General features: G+C 43.8%; 1 protein-coding gene across 1 annotated transcript in view; it reads left to right on the top strand.

The window, feature by feature from the left end:
• LOC149033438 (uncharacterized) overlaps positions 1 to 16,283 on the top strand; it is a 49,033-nt gene that overhangs the window by 12,802 nt on the left and 19,948 nt on the right. The window contains exon 2 of the mRNA XM_089178513.1: positions 15,052 to 15,309. Within this exon, the coding sequence (XP_089034639.1) occupies positions 15,052 to 15,309 (258 nt within the window). The remainder of the gene's footprint in view (positions 1 to 15,051; positions 15,310 to 16,283) is intronic.

Raw genomic sequence — 16,283 nt, 5'->3', positions numbered from 1 at the left:
CACATTGGACGAGTACGTCCTTGCAAGACGTTTCGCACTAATGATTCTTCCCCTTCGTGATAACAAAGACTAATTCGCGAGAAAGAGTTTCTGGCCAAAGTCGATGCGCTTTTCCCATCGTGCAATATTCTTCTTCAAGAAGAGTACTATTTAAAGCATCACCAATAATTACGAATAATTCCTCAGCAGGAGAGAATTAATTTTCTTTGGATGGAATTTAAGCGCCTTGTCCGGTAATGACGCTCATTAAACATCTTCTCGATATCGGAGCAAAACCGCATAAAATGGCGCTATAATTAGTAGTCGTCTAGGAAGCGGACCAGCACGTATATCCAAGGAAACTCGAAAAACACATTCCATTGGTGGAAAGGATTTAATCGATACACGGGAGAACTTGTGTCGTTGTTTTTGATCGAATATTCAAAGGATCGTAGTCCATGACGGTTGCCGATAGCTCGGCAAAGGTATCTCGCAAGCATCCTGGAAGCTCGAAGAAAGAGAAGAAGAAACTCGTTCGGTCGCGTGGCACGCCCACGCGTCGCACGTCTAGGTCCCTTTGCGAATACCTTGCAAGGTCTTCCAAGAGACGCACCCAGTAGACAAAGTAGACGAACGAGCAAATAAACGACCTTATTTCTCATCTCAATTTGGACTTTTAATTGCTCATTTCGCAAAGCTTCTCGATTGACTTTAACCTTTTGAAGTGATTGCGAGATAAAAAGGTCGAAGTAGAAGAATCGAGCGTGGTTGTTGTTATGTCGATGTAACTCGTCGATGCAACTCGTCGATGCAACTCGTCGATGCAACTCGTCGATGCAACTCGTTAATCGTCGATATATTGTTGCGATTAAGTCGTTAACATGCGCGAGCTTGTATCTCTTTCCAGTACGGTTGATCCTTCGGGAATCATTGTTTCTCGATACGCGATTGGAATATGTTAGGTGGAATAATATTGACAATGAAGGACGAACATAAGGCGGAGGAGAGGCTTTGAAGGTAGTTATACGAACTAGTTTCGTAGTCTCGTTGCTCCATATAGAAAAGCGACAAGCGAGGATCGTTGCGATGGCAATAAAATCCTGCGATATGCACGTCTTATGTACGGGGTGATCATTTTCGCGGTGCTGATATATACTGCTACGCTTTACTACCATGGTAGCAATATTATAGCTTATAAATTCCTACGTGCACGGTACTATGCTTCTCGGGATATAAATGGAGCACTTAAGTGGGATGTCGTTCGCACGTAATGACGCCTTCAAAGCTTACCTATCCGAATAGAGAGAAACGGAGAGAGCGTGCATGTACCACCACTCGAGCGACGCGGTGTCGCTCCAAGGGTTGACGCCACTTATCCTATTTCGTACAACGCGAAAATGCTTAAGAATCCATCTACCTTACTTTCTTGCAACATTTGTCCGTTATACGTTCGGTAATTATCAAGAGAAAGAGCCGAAGGCTAGAACAATGTCACACGACTGGAAGAAAAGAAATGTCGACGCTAAATAACGAGTAACGAGTAACGAGTAACGAGTAACGTGTAATCTTAACGAACCTATCGTAAAATGCTCGTAATATCAAACGACTATGGATAACGTAATGAACTGGATCTACAAAAAGATTCGAGGTAAAGCTTATCATCTTTCTATTGCTCATGTTTCCTCCAAAGTAGATTATTTTATTCCTTAACTGAGATCGACCTATTTACTATTAACTTTTATCTATTATATTACGTTTCTCTTGTACGTTTTTTCATAGCGATTTAACGAGGCAACGCGTGTCAAATAAAAATATTGGAACCGTAGGGCGAAACGATCTATGGGGAATTGGTTCATCCTCTAGTTAAGACAATTTGTACACCGCTCGGGGATATGGGTGTACGACGGTCGAGGCTTTACGACGAAGAAAGGAAGGCGCTTCCGTCGAATGTGTTCTCTCTCCGTGCTGATTACGGTTTCTGGGAGAGGAACGCGCCATGCTACGCCATGCCGCGCCATGCCACGCCATGCCGTCAAGATCTCGGAGAAAAAGAGAGAGGATGGAGAGAAAAAGAAAGTGAGAGAGGCGGTGTCCGTTATCTCTCGGTTCTCCTCGTAAAAGGCACAGAAGTTATGGTGCGCGCTGCTGTATATATGCGTGTATACCTTAGTTTCTCCGTGTGAGCGCGTCTGCTGAGTCCTCGTGCTAGCCATTGGGAAATTTCTTTTCTCTTCTTCTCGAGGCCTCCACCCACGAGCGATTTACGAGCGGACTGAAAGACACGCTCGCGCGCGAACGTCCGACTGTCCGTTTTATTTCGGAGGAGACGCGTTGTTCAGGATACTACTTTACATACTTAATGGAATTTCTTGACCAGTCCACCCTACCCCCTCTTTCGTTTCACGTTTGGCATCGCCAATTCGTGCCGTAATAAGTCCTAAGAGTCCTTATTTTTAACTTATCATTTTTCTTTTTTCTACGACTTTCAACCCTTTACCTATCCTATCATAATACTTGGGTGCTTGGCACGGGCGAAGATCAGGGAGAGACCGTGACCGATCCAGAAATTATTCGCGGCCGCGATCGTATCTGCCGCTCTTGGGAAATTTACGGGACGACTGTGTGCTCGCTCGAGCTTAAATGTCTTCATCTCGTGCCGGCGAAACGATCCTTAGGGGGAACTTATATTATATTCGATCCTTGCGAAGATCTTTCTGTGATTATTCGGAAGCATTGGTGGTCGTGAGAAAGGACGAATTCGACGCTTCTTCGATCGATACAACATTTTCTTTCTCTCCTCTTCTCGAAAACGTGTTTGTTCTTTTTCTTTTTTTCTTTTTTTCCTTTTTTTTTTTTTTTCGTAAAAGAAACATTCGAAGGAATGTTCTCGCGTATTGCCAGGCGGCAATGGTCCGCCGCTGCCGCGTGGTTTATCGCTACGAACATTTTAATTTCAAATTTTGCAAGTCCTCGTACTCGGAAGAAAGAAATTAAGAAGGGCGATGGGATTCCTCGTGGATGATATTTTAGCGAGAGCGCAACGATAGCAATAAATTGAATCGCGCGCGAAGGGCAACTTTCTCCACGGGGGTACGCGTAGGTGGTTGTCGAATATTGCCTCGATACTGGTTTCAAACGAGCAGGAAGCGTTTCTCTCCAGTTGTGGACCTTGATTTAAATTCCCTTTTACAATAGCATCACGCCGATACCGGTAATAACATCTTCCGCGCCAGTACAGTTCTCCCTGTACCAACTTTGATCTCGTATTCTCATCCCGCTCTAAAGAAACTTTATTATCTCGTGGCTCGACTCGTTTCAGATAAATAAAATCATTTCTGGAAAATTTCTCTCTCTCTCTCTCTCTCTCTCTCTCTCTATCTATCTATCTCTCTTTTGGTTTTCGCTCGAAATTACAAGCTCGAGAAGAAAACCAGCAGGAAAGTGTATTATCTCTTTCTTTCTTAGTCTCCCAAGAAGCTCGGGGCCAAGTTGCCAATCAGATAATTTCGTGCGGCAATTAAGTTATCGCGCACGGCGTTGAAGCGCGTGAAAGCGAACGACGCAACGGTGTGTACATAAAGGCAAACATGATGAAGGATAAAACAGAGAGAGAGTGGAATAAGCGATAAAGAGGTAATTCCAAAACTGGATTGGTTCGTACGAAAAATTGTCGAGGATAGGACAAGAAGATATCGGACGGAATAATAGAGAAGCATACATCGAAGGGGAGCGCATTATCAGTTGGATATTTGCATCCTTCCTCTCTCTCTCCCCCTCTTCATCTTTTTTGTCACATGCACGCTCTACAAACTATAAATATATTCTCGAGGAGCGCGCACTTCCGGAGCAGATCAAAAGCGGAGCTGTTTGAGCAAAAGGCCCCTTCTCTCTTTCTCAATCTCGCATTGTACATGGTTTTCTTTTTTTGGGGCCAAAAGAAAAGAAAGAGAACGAGCGAAAAACAACGAGACAAATTATGTACTCGCATTTGCATATTTGATACGTGGCTACAACGTCGTGGAAGAAACGGTCCGGCACTGAGTTACGTTACGACGTTCCTCCTCGCCTTCCTTACTTGTTTTCCTTCTCTACTCAGCGTTCCAGAGCATCTTCTCTTATTCACGAACTTTTCATCCTCATGCGTGCAGCTTCTTTAATTTGTAAGATTACTACCGCCATTAGGCCTAAGAGAAATACTTTTCGATGTCTTCGCGTTCGCAAGAGTGCGTCAGTCATTTTTAAACGAACGATACGAAGGAAAGAAGTCACTTAATATTTCGTATCCAAGCTTGCTAAATGAAGTCGTAATATGGCGTTCCTTTATTTTCACCCCTATAGCTTTATCTCTCGTTATTCAGACTTAATGTTAGTTTAGTGAATTCATTGATTTTCTAGCAAGCACAACGTTGTACGTAGGTACCTTTACGATCGTTCAACTACAATACTGTAAGTATAAATGTAATACTGTCTTCGGTAATTCGTAAATCGATGATTTAACTCGGTTGATATCTCTTTACGGCGCTGCGTTGTCGCGAATTGATGACTTTAATACGCATTCGATCTACCGGCACTTGAATTTTTCTCTTCTTCGTCGTCGTGTAGACGCTATCGAATTCGATCGCAAAGAAGGACAAATTGTACATTCCGATTTGCATATTTGACGCGTGGCCGAGCGGCCTCCTGGAACAAACGGCGCGGACTGAGTTACGATACGATGACTGGATTAGGTCATATTTGGAAAACCGGTACGAGATCTCATGCCAGGCTTTATTCCATTGGGAAACGGCCGCAACGGCCGCAACGGCCGGTGGTTCCTGCAGAACAAGTTACGCATTCTGGTTTACGTGCAACATTCGACACGTGGGACGTAACGCTTAAAATATCCACAATTCGTATTGCTCCTTTCGTATTGCTTCTTAATTCCTTATTTATTTTCATTCTTTTTCATTTAGTAAAAACGACGCTAATCATATATACTCGAATCGATATATAATTCACGCGTGAACCTCGACAGAAGACGTCGTCGAATCGTCAACAACTTTGTCTTATTGTCCTGTCATTAGGCACCTCGTTTCTATGATCATAGATATCATCGTAATATCATCGATATTGCATTGGATTCATGTCGGTTAAATCGGTAAGACTTTGAGTGAACGCCCAGATAAATTCAATCTCAAGAATCCATTAAGTACCTACGACGCATTTCTCTGGTCCGCCGCGTGGGTGCCACGGTAATGGGAAGTGCACATAGAGAAACCGTCCTGCCCATATTTGTCTACCATTCGTCTTTTTCAAGCTTGCAGCAGCAGCAGCAGCAGCAGCAGCAACAGCAACAGCATTTCCCTTAGGAAGGACACGACGCAGGTACTTACGGATGCTTACAAGTGTGCGAGTACTACCTATACAAAGAGCACGAAGACGTGACGAATGGTTGGCAACGATCACGAACGTCGATAAACATATTAACTCGCGTTAAGCCTACCAACCAACGAGCAAACGGAGGGCCACAGATCCGAATCGATCTTGGCGATGCGCGCGAGACCAAGACGATGAAATTTATTCAAATTTCAAAGGCTTTAATCCGGCAAGCCGGGTTCTATATCTGCTCGATGTCATCGGAATCTTTTCGTTCGCTCTAACGAACTACAATTTTCGGAGCAATATCAATGATCTCGTAGGATGTAATCGAAAAAGGATCGTAAATGTTAGCAGAGGTTCTGCCGTTTGTAAACGTTTGCATTTGGAAGGTGGTTGGTACGGTATACGGCAGTAAATTTAGCGTTAAGCCGAACTTGAGGTCCCCGTCTGATTTACGCGTATACGCAGTAGTTGGTTTTGCTGTGGGATCGTCAAGCGTTGTCACCGAGGGACAAGGATTTATCGGCACTCTGGGTTAGCTGCGTTCAACCCAAAACCCAAGTCTTTTGCTTCAATCCGATTAAAGTTACGAGGAGATAGTTGGCAGGAATGATCGATGAAAGACGACATTTTTCCTTATTCTCGAAAGATAGCGGATATCCATCTTTCGTTTAACAAAACTCGGTCGAGGTAATAAAGCAGAATGAAGGTGCGAGTACATTTGCCACGCAGCACGCGACGCCTTCGCGTAACAATGGGGATTTCATGAAGCGTGGGTGAGCCACGCGTTTATTTCGCGGAGAGGAGCGCGAAATCCCTTGTTTACAGCCACATGGCGTGGGACAAGTGTGTTTTCGCGGCCCTCGAAACGGCTTTTGTCTCTTTACCTTTTTTTTCGTTCTTTTAACTCTGGGCTTCTCTTTTTATGCGCGTAAATAACTACATAGATAGACGCTTTTAGGTGTATGCATGTATATAAGTTGGCTCGCTGATGGCAATGGGATAATGCTTTGGGTTTATACCTCGCTACATCCTTCTTTTCTTCCCTTCCCTTTTCTTTTTCTGCTTGGAACCACGCAGACGAAGAAGAAAAAGAAGGAAGAACAATATCGGCATTAGAACGCGGAACCATATATCAGTCTTAGCGTAGTCACGTAGTAGCGTAAGCAGGATCATCGTCGTTTCCAAGAGGAAACGAACGTGATAATCTTGGGAACGTCCGAGCTCTCACGTAGCACATCTTTATCGTAAGCATGGAAAGCTCTTTCTCTCTCTCTCTCTCTCTCTCTCTCTTCTCCTCCAGGAGAAAAGATTTCTTTTGGGGCCTCGATCGTTATGCTCCGTTCTCCTTTGCAACTGACATTTCTGACATTTTTATGTTCAGCCGATGGACCGAAACGGCTTTCGTGCTAGTCGCGTCAGGGTTGTTCGACGCGAATTTACGATGATTCGCGCATCGATTGATTTTCTCTCGCGGCACGCAAAAGCAAAGACATGTCTGTCTGGTCGAAGCTATTCTTTTTAACGAATCGAGTGGCATACCTCCGACTCGAATTAGCTTCTTATGAATAAGCCTTACTGTCCCCACGAGTACTTCATATCGAGCGACTCGTTCGAGTGTCGAGTCATTATCGTTTTGGGTCCGACGTTGGAACGCGCTCGAACGCTGTCCTCGTACCACAGCCATTCCCTCGAGTATTCTTTTCGAAAAGTCATCATATTCTTCGCGATTTTATCGTAAATTTTGGCGCAAACTCGCGATATTTCAAACGCACACACCGACGTTTTAGAGGAAATAACGTAAAACGTTAGCGATAAAGTCGACCATTCTTTGTACGCGCGTGCCAACCTTCCTCCTACTCCTTTTTTCGATCGTTTTTGCGTAGGTAAAATGAGAGTCGCAGCAATAGTAATATTCAAGGAATGTCATTTCGCGACTACCCACTGCGCTGAAGATATAAACAACATTTTCCAGCTATTTGGCGAGAGTAGAGTGTCGAGCTTGCGACGATTCTGCGACGATTCTACGAAGAAATGATTTTACGGATGTTACTTATATTTTCAAACAGGATGTACGTTGATCGAAAAGAAGAAGAAATATCGAAGATTCGTTATTGCGAACGAGGAAACCGGTCGCATTCTACTAATTGGCTAAATAGTCTAACTACCCAGGACTTGTGGCTCGATTTACATTGCCTATAAGAAATTTGTTGCTCCGCTACTCTTCACGACGGCCTATAAGGAGGGCTATTACTTTAATAGAATATTACTGCGACTATAAGTTGGTAGAAGAGGTGATGGAGGATCCGTTTCTTTCTCTTTTTCTTTCTCTCAATTTAACTTTGATATTTGTTACTTTAGCTTCGATACCTCAATCATTATAAGAACGCGTTTCCGACTCATTAACGATCCGGAATCGGTGCCTTTGAAACATCGTACCACCGGCGCGTAAACTGTTCTCTCCCTATCTCTTTCTCTCTCTTTCTATTTCAACGTCTGCTCAAGGAGTCTGTGACAATTTCATTCGAGTCGCGAATGTATTCGAGCAATTTTTTAACCATTATTCCGAAGCAAAGTGAAGCCGAGACATCGGCACGAAGGTAATTATGGGTATGAGACTTGGCAGAGTAATGAAATTAATCGTCGATTGCCGTAGATAACATCAAAATTTAATACGGACGGGTTGGTGTACGTTTAATGGTAATTAGTTTATGAGCCTTTTCATGCGAACGAGGAAAATATATCTTTCCTAGCAGCTTCTCTCCAACGCAAATTTTCCCCGAGGTGTTGCTAGCTATAGGAAGAAATTAACTCGACATTGTCTAATAATCAAATAAATGAACAACGGTAAGAGGTAACAATAGTTTAGGCAATTTAGTTGGCACGCGAACGGAAGGCATCGGAAGGCAGGCGTCGGATCGTATCGGTGTGATCGATTAAATTGAAGACGTCGAACGCCAGTGGTGGTTTCGTTCTAGCGAAGGCTACGGCAAGCCCTTTAAGGTCGCATTAATTGCTTGTGAAAACGCCCCCGCACGCATCCGAAAGCCGCTTTTGCTACAGTTCATTAGGTGGATCTACTACCGCGAAAATAAATAATCCATCTTAAAGAGAGAGAGAGAGAGAGAGTCCTTTGCGAAAGGAAGTTGCGCTTGGTAATGAGAAACGACAGGGAGGCGGAGACGAATAGCTTTGAATGGCCACGGTTATTAAGATCGTCGATTAATTTTCGTGCGCTACTCGAGATCGCACCGTGAAATGCCCTTTTTAGAAGGTTTTTCGATCCCTGCCAATCGCAAAACGCAACGCAACGCAACGCACGCAAGAGTGGTTTAACCCCTATGCGCGATCGGCTTCTTTATCGGATCTCGATCACAATAAATTAATAAAGAAGTTTTTTTTTTATCGTAGAGATGGGCCGGTTGCGATATTAACGCTTTATTAATTTATTTTTTCTTTATTATTCGAGCGAGTCGTGGTCCTTCGGTAATCAGGGATCTGTAATTAGTCGAACATGCTGTCTGTCCGTAGGGATTTATGCCGTGCCCCCGAGGGTAACTCTTTCTCTCTCTCTCTCTCTCTCTCTCTCTCTCTCTCTCCTCTTTCCCCTTCGTTCGACGTTCCTTTGATTCCTTGTGCGCTCCAAAGGATGCTTCTCCCTTCTCCCTTCGTCATCTTTGGATCTCCTTTCGAGGAAGAACGAATTCCTTGACTCTTCTCGAACGTAGCAACGCTGCTATCGTAGGATTCAAGAGGAAGGGTAATTGTTGGTGTTCAAAGCAGGAAGCGTAAGCCCGAGGCGAGTCGCTTGATCGATCACTTTAGCGCCGTCTTTAGCGTGAGATCGACGTCGTAGAAAATTTCCGGATCGGGAATAAATATATTTTGTGATTTTCCTATTCTCAGTTAGCAACGACGGTCGAGATTTTCTACCTCTGACGATCTTTCCTTTGAGCGAGCATTTCCATCCTCCACGTCCTCCTTTTTAGAGTGTCCTTAACGAGCGACAAGTCCCGACAAACACGAGAGAGATAAGAATCTTGGCGAGCAGCGGCGCGTTGCTTCGCTGACTAAGTGGTTAACGGAATGAAGGATCTGGATCTTTGTCAGCCGTCAAGTTAGATTTAAAGCGGAGCTAAGGGCTGTCCGTCAATGACCACACAATTTTCCCTTTTTCCTTTCCCCGCCCTTCCCCCTCCCCCTTCTTTTTTTCTATTATAAATATATTCATTGTCCTTACTGAGAACTTTCGATCGTCTAAATGAAGATTTAATCCTTGTTATCATAGGGACTAAGGAAAGATTGACGTCGTTGTATCAAAGACAACGCTGGTCATACCGATTACGGTAACGACCCGTTGCGCGCACAGCTCTCGATGATATAATTTTCCTTCAAGCATCATGCATCATTCCATTATAATCCTTGCCTGTCAGCTTCGCCATCGCGTCTCCGTTAACTTATCGTTCTACATAATGAGGGAGAGAGAGAGAGAGAGAGAGAGAGAGAGAGAGAGGAGCGAACCTCGTAAGCATTTTTCTCCGTGATACTTTAATTCCGACGTGTCCACGTTTCCAACGTCATTTATGGGCCTTGCATCCTGTTCTACGTTTTACGTACTTATGTACATATGTAATATATACATGGAATTATATGAAGTAATATGAATGCTAAAAAGTCATATAAACAACATTCAATAAAATAACTGGCAAACAAAATATTCAAATTAAAATGTTATAATCTTAAATTCTCTTAATTAGAAATATTATAATCGTTACACACATATACAACCTTCGAAAAGTTATATAAACAACATTGAATAAAAGAACTTTCATAGATGACAATGATTCAGTTTGAAGAGGAATTTCAAGGAAGACGGTACTTGTATTATGTACTTGTTGTTTTTAAACAACAATTCGTGTCTTTCTCATTTACTCTTCCTCTCACTTCGGATTCTTACCTTCACTCGCGTGAACATTGCTCACATTCCAAATTACAAGTGACTGCTGCTCGTTAAACATTTAACAATAAGTTAATTCGTAATTAACCCTTTCTTTGAAGGAAACGTTAAATAAATGAACAAGGTCTATCGACTTTCTCATTTACTCGTATCTTTTGTTGAGTTTGCGCGAAGGTACGCGTAAATGGCTACATATTCTGTTTCAAGAGAGTCGAAGCGTGTTCTGCGTTCGTGGAAGAGAGTGCCATATGAGAGCGTTCGCGTGTCTCGCGAACTCTCGCAAGACGTAATCATTATTACCTTACTCCTCGAGAAAAAGATGTCACGAGAAAGTACAGCTTTTACCCGACGCTTCATCGACTTACGAGCCGAACGTAACAATTTTATTTCTTTTTTTTTTATTTTTTTTTTTTAATAAGGACACACATATGCAACATATAACGTTCCTTTTATGACGAGTATCGCATCATAATCCACATTACTAGAGATCTTATTCGCATTGCATCTTCGTAATACTGATTGTGATTTTACAAGACTTATGTACAGCTATCTACGTATATGCTCGTATAGATGCATGTCAACATCTCGTCACGATATTATTATGCGCTAAAAACTCTGGCGCAAGGGAAATCCTATCACCGTGAACGACGCGAATGCGTAATAAACGCGTATTCGAAGAGACTTCGAACGAAGCACGCAAAGGTGTCGGTGAATAGACCATCAAGTTACTTTCTCGGAGATGACCATGGTTACCACAACCAGGGTCCATCGAACGTTTCTCAAAGATCCTTTTTATCTCTGATTCGAACATTTCGATAAGTATGTTCGTATGTACGAACGAGGAAATGTCTTTGTTGCATCTCTTTCCAAACGAACTTTTAATGGGGAAGAATGTTCATTACATTAAGGGGGAAGGAAAGAGAATAGAAGAGTATGAAATGCAAGCGTTTCGCCTATTAGATATTATTACAATTCCTTAAGATCTTGATAAGAAAAGGTCGAATTTGTTTGAACGAGAGGTGCGCGTGAAAGCAGAAACGTTCCTTTCAATAGCTCGACAATGGTAAGTAATGCCATTTAAGAATCCTCTTGACAAATATATAAAGGCTTAACGAGGTTGCCATTAGGACGTGTTCGCAACGTGCTCGCGACGTGCTCGCGACGTGCTCGCACGCGATCTCTCGCTAGTTTGCCGAGCTTTGGAGCTCCCTTGGAAGAAGCCGGGGGCGACGTTCCTCGTAACTCATCTTTATCGAGCCGTCATCGAGTCGTCATCGAGTCGTCATCGAGTCGTCATCGAGTGCTTGAAGAATCCTTTGGTTCTGTGGGGTCGAGCGGAGACAGAAATCCTTTCTTTTTCATTCGTCCTCGAGGAGCTCGGGTGCGGCAAGGCCGTTTGAAACAAAGTGGCGCATTAACGTTCCTTGCGTGTATTGTTAACGAGCCATGCAAATCGATCCATTCGTTAGTCGATCGGCCGACGCGCGCGCGGTAGCAAGTCTTTTACGATTTGTCTTCTCTCCAACTATTTTCTCGATGACAAGCTCTTTAAAGGAATTATCTTTCAAGCAATTATATTATATATTGCTTACTTTTCTCTCTTATGTATCTACACCGAAAATATATATATATGAAAGTAGGAAAAGCACGAAGGACGACGGATGCGTGGGCAACGCAACGACGATTCGCTCTGGTCGTCGTTCATACTGCCAGTCTCTCTCTCTCTCTCTCTTTCTCTTTCTCTCTCTCTCTCTCTCTCTCTCTCGAGCGAGTACGATAGACTTAATGTTCCATGGATGAGAAGAGAAGAAGAAGCCAAGCTCTTTAGCTCTTTTGGAAAGGATCGCGTGTTCGAACGAGCCAGCTGAAGGAGAAATCTCGTTGAACCGGTGACGATACGGGGGATATGATCGCAGCGCTTTCCGCGATACATTCATTAGCGTCAGTCTTCTTCTCTATTACCATTGCTGGTTATTCTCGCGCGAAAATACACAAAGGGTGCGCGAATCGCGTTTCCTTCGCTAGAAATTACGTGGGAGTAGTCGATATCGATTCGTGTGTTTCATTATCGCACCTCGTTAGCTCATCTAACGAGGACTTTATCGACTCGTAATGAAGATGTAAATTTCTTCGGTTAGCAAGGACTCTAACGCGCTTCTCCAAGCTTATCGGCCTTCTCTTTAATACTTGCATGTACATATACGATATACATTGATTTGCCAGTATTTTCGATTACACTTTCGATTACAGATAGTATCGACGCGAACGAGTTAGATGTATTAACGTTTTCCTATTATAGTTATCTCGTTGAGGGTTCTTTAAACGTGCCTTTTCGATTCGCAGGATCGTAAATCAAATCACCGTTGTAAGGGTATCTACCACCCTTCCTCCTTCCTTCAACGTTAGCTTTTCGTTAGATTCTCCTTCTCGATGATTGCTTTATGTCTCTTAACTTTACGACTATCTCGTGGTACGCGAAATCACCTCGTTTCTCATAGGTACAGTCCTGGGGAAGTTGCACGCGTCCGCTACGAAAGACCAAGAGGAAGAGGAAGAAGAAGAGGAGGAGGAGGAGGAGGAGGAGGAGGAGGTACTAACTCTCCCGTTTGCGAATCGTTTTCTACGCACGTTCGAAACTCGAGACCATATCTGGTTGGCGGAACAAGACAAGACAAGAATCTCATTTCATCCACGCCCAACTCGCGTCGCACCGCTTGGCATAACATTGTCCGACTGGATATAAATATCCACGGAAATTATGATGTACTATAACTGACGACACCATAGATCACTTCGACTTTCTTTGCTTTCATCTTGAAAACGATTACCATAAATAAAGGAAATTCGCATGTTTCCATCCTTACGACGGAGCTCGTCGATAGTCGTGCCATTAACTTTTTCCCCCCTCAAAGAAGATTGCTCGTTAAAACGGATTCCTAGGGTTTCGTAGGTGATACGGTATCAAAGAAACGCTCGTTTGGTGAAAAATACAAAAGCAAGGGAAAGATTCGCTATGGTATTTTCAATCGCCATCAATTACGCCGGAAAGTGTGAGAGATCGTCGCTCGTTAAACCAATATCGATTAGATCAGCTTATCTCGTGGGATCGCGCAAAATGTTACCCCTCGAGCCATTGGTGGGGGCGTACGTGTGGGCGCTCTATATCTATCCCTCAACGATCTTATATATCTTCATTTATTATACGAGAGATCGAGAAATTGCACAAAAAGCTTCCTTATTTTGTTAAGAAAAAAAAATGACTTCTTATCTTGACTGGTCTCTTACGATTTCCGATATCCGATAATGCTCGCTATTAGATTTCTAGGAAGGAACGATTTTGCGAACGTCCCGTACGGGTACGTACGATTTACTTCAACCGAACGAATGAGTGAACGCACAGAAGCTGTGCGTAAGTGTGCCAACGGCACCTACACGCAGCATGTCGCAGGAGCAGGCGTGCGCGTGTGCACGCTTCAAGAAAGAGAAAGAACAAGAGTGAGAGAGAGAAAGAGATGATCGTATAACGAACCGAGTTACTACGAAGCGTTCAGTCTCTCTCTTTCGCTCGTTCGCACATTGGTCCGCCTTCGTAGGCACTCTCTCTCTCTCTCACACACACATACACACACACACATCCACGAAGATACTGTTGGTCGTCGGTCGATCTCTCTCTCCCTCTTAGTCCCTTGGTCTAAGGCGACTCACGCCTACACGTTGTAGTTGCAGCATCCACACTTAGCCCTCCTCAGTCCAGCGCGTGCCTCCACGCGACCAACCACCACCTCACCACTGTGCTCTCACCACTGTGCTCTCACCACTGTGCTCTCCTCACTCTACCTCTTCTCTCCTTGGAATATCGATCGGAGCGTCGTCGATTTTTCCTTTTATATTTTACGATCAAGTTCATCGTCGATCAAGTTTGTCAAACATTTCCCTTTTCCCCTCTTCCCCTTTTTCCCTTTTTCCCTTTTTCTTGTCTTCTTCTTTCTTTCTTTTATTGGAAGCATTGATGATAGTGCGGGTTCGAGTGAACGAGTGGATGATTGAAATTGGATAAGAATAGTGAATCGTGAAATTGGATGGTGCTTCGCGTCAAAATGCTGAGTGCTGCCTTGTAATCTCGCGTCGTTTTTCGAACGCGGAAGATCAAAGTAGAGTTTTCCATGAGGACCGTTTTTCATCGATTTGCCAAACGAATCGCGTTTAGTGGCACTTGCCTGCCAGTCTCGCGAGAAGGAGCAGGAAACGAGGTACGCGGATTGGAAATCAGCGAGAAGCGTGGGTCGACACACGGCGCCAACCTGTTGCTCAAGATCACGCGACTAGCGTGAACGGTTTCGTTTCCATTTATGTTAGAGGAATCTCCCCTCTCGCTCGGTTACTACTCCGTGTCCTCCATTAGCAACTTTTCGCGAAAATCAACGCGAGGAACGAGAGCAATAGAGATAAAATTACCTTTCTTTTTTCTCCAACATTAGAGACCGAGAGAAAGTTTGTGGTCTCTATCGTATCGACGCGTCGTTTCTTTCTACCAAAGTGACGATGATTCATTCGTGACGTTCGATCGAATCGTAGAATTCAAAGTACGAAGATGAACCGCTTAAAAATCAGTCTCCTTTTTCTTTGGAGCAGCCTGATAGTTTTGGAAAGTTTATCGACCAAAGAACTGCTCGAGTGTCGCGCAAATTTGAGCGCAGCTATTAGGAACGACACGGTATTCATGAAGAAAGTTCATCAAGCGGAGTATATATTTACAGGGAAGATGAAGGAACTGAGAAAGGGACAATTGCACGTTCGCGTAAAGAGAGCGATCAAGGGCGCATTGAACGGCACGCTCGAGCTGGCATTGAACGACACGTGCAGTCTTTACATACGACGAAGCTACACCGGTATCTTCATGGCAAGACGCGAACCAGGATTCGACCAACTTCGAAGCTCCGGCAAAATCGTAATGCACTTTGGACCGGTGCCGTTGACTCTCGCAAATTTGGACAGGCTCAACGCTGCCGTAAGAGGTAAGAACATCTTTCTTTTTTCACCTCATTCGAGCACCACATCTATCTTTCTTCCAGCCTCGATTAGGAAAAATTAATGGCCTAATTATAAGATAGAAATTAATAGACGAAACAGAGGGAATGATGTATTTAATAAGCTGAGATTAAGTGCGACATTATACTTTTTATATCCTTCGGCGATGCGTCTACTGAGGTATTTTTGTTCTCTCCTTTGCTAAAAAGCAAAGATCCAAGATCGGTTTACAAGCGAAAGGTGTCTGTCTTGGCGACGGAATATTAAGTGCCAAGGTAAACGTTTAATCTCGATAAATTTACAATACGAATATAATTGCATTTTTCACCTATATTTACGTAGCTATAGAGGTAGGATCTTTTTCGCGGACAACAATTTGCATATCGATCGAGAAGCTTTCGTAGAACTTTGACGAAAGCCGTCGCACGTAATTACGAGTTTTTCCTCGGTGCGCCGCGAGCTAAATTCAAATTAGTTTCGAACGTCCTAGCGTCAATCATAACGACACGGAAGTATTCAAATCGAGATCTTCTCATCTACGCTGAACGGAGACACGAGGGAGACAATGTGCTTGGCGATCTTAGCACGACTAGTTTTTATTTTCCCTTATTAATAAAATTGCATGGAAAGGTAGCCTAACAAGACGCAGATTCGGAGCTGCTGCGTGGACTACGACCGTAAACGCGCCAGCGATGTACTATAAATCGGATCCATAAATGCCAAAGACCTAAACGGGCGCAATTTATAAGCGCGGAGCGCGATAACCGATATTATTGGTGGCACCTGCTCTTATCGCTCTCAGAAATCAGCGTATTATCTGTGGCCATTTTCCGAGCGATCCTCGGGATCCTTGGGAAACGCACTAGCTGCGACACGCACACCTGGTCCTTCGATCCGTACCTCGACGCATTCATTCTCTACGTAACGCGCATAAATATTCTCGCTCGCATCGGCATACACT

Source organism: Polistes dominula, unplaced genomic scaffold (genome assembly GCF_049000335.1).
Source record: "Polistes dominula isolate Pdom_NZ unplaced genomic scaffold, Pdom_raw_medaka contig_373, whole genome shotgun sequence".
In the NCBI taxonomy this organism is placed as follows: Eukaryota; Metazoa; Arthropoda; class Insecta; order Hymenoptera; family Vespidae; genus Polistes; species Polistes dominula.
The sequence above is the reverse complement of the archived record's forward strand: the minus strand, read 5'-3'. Positions and strand labels throughout refer to the sequence as shown.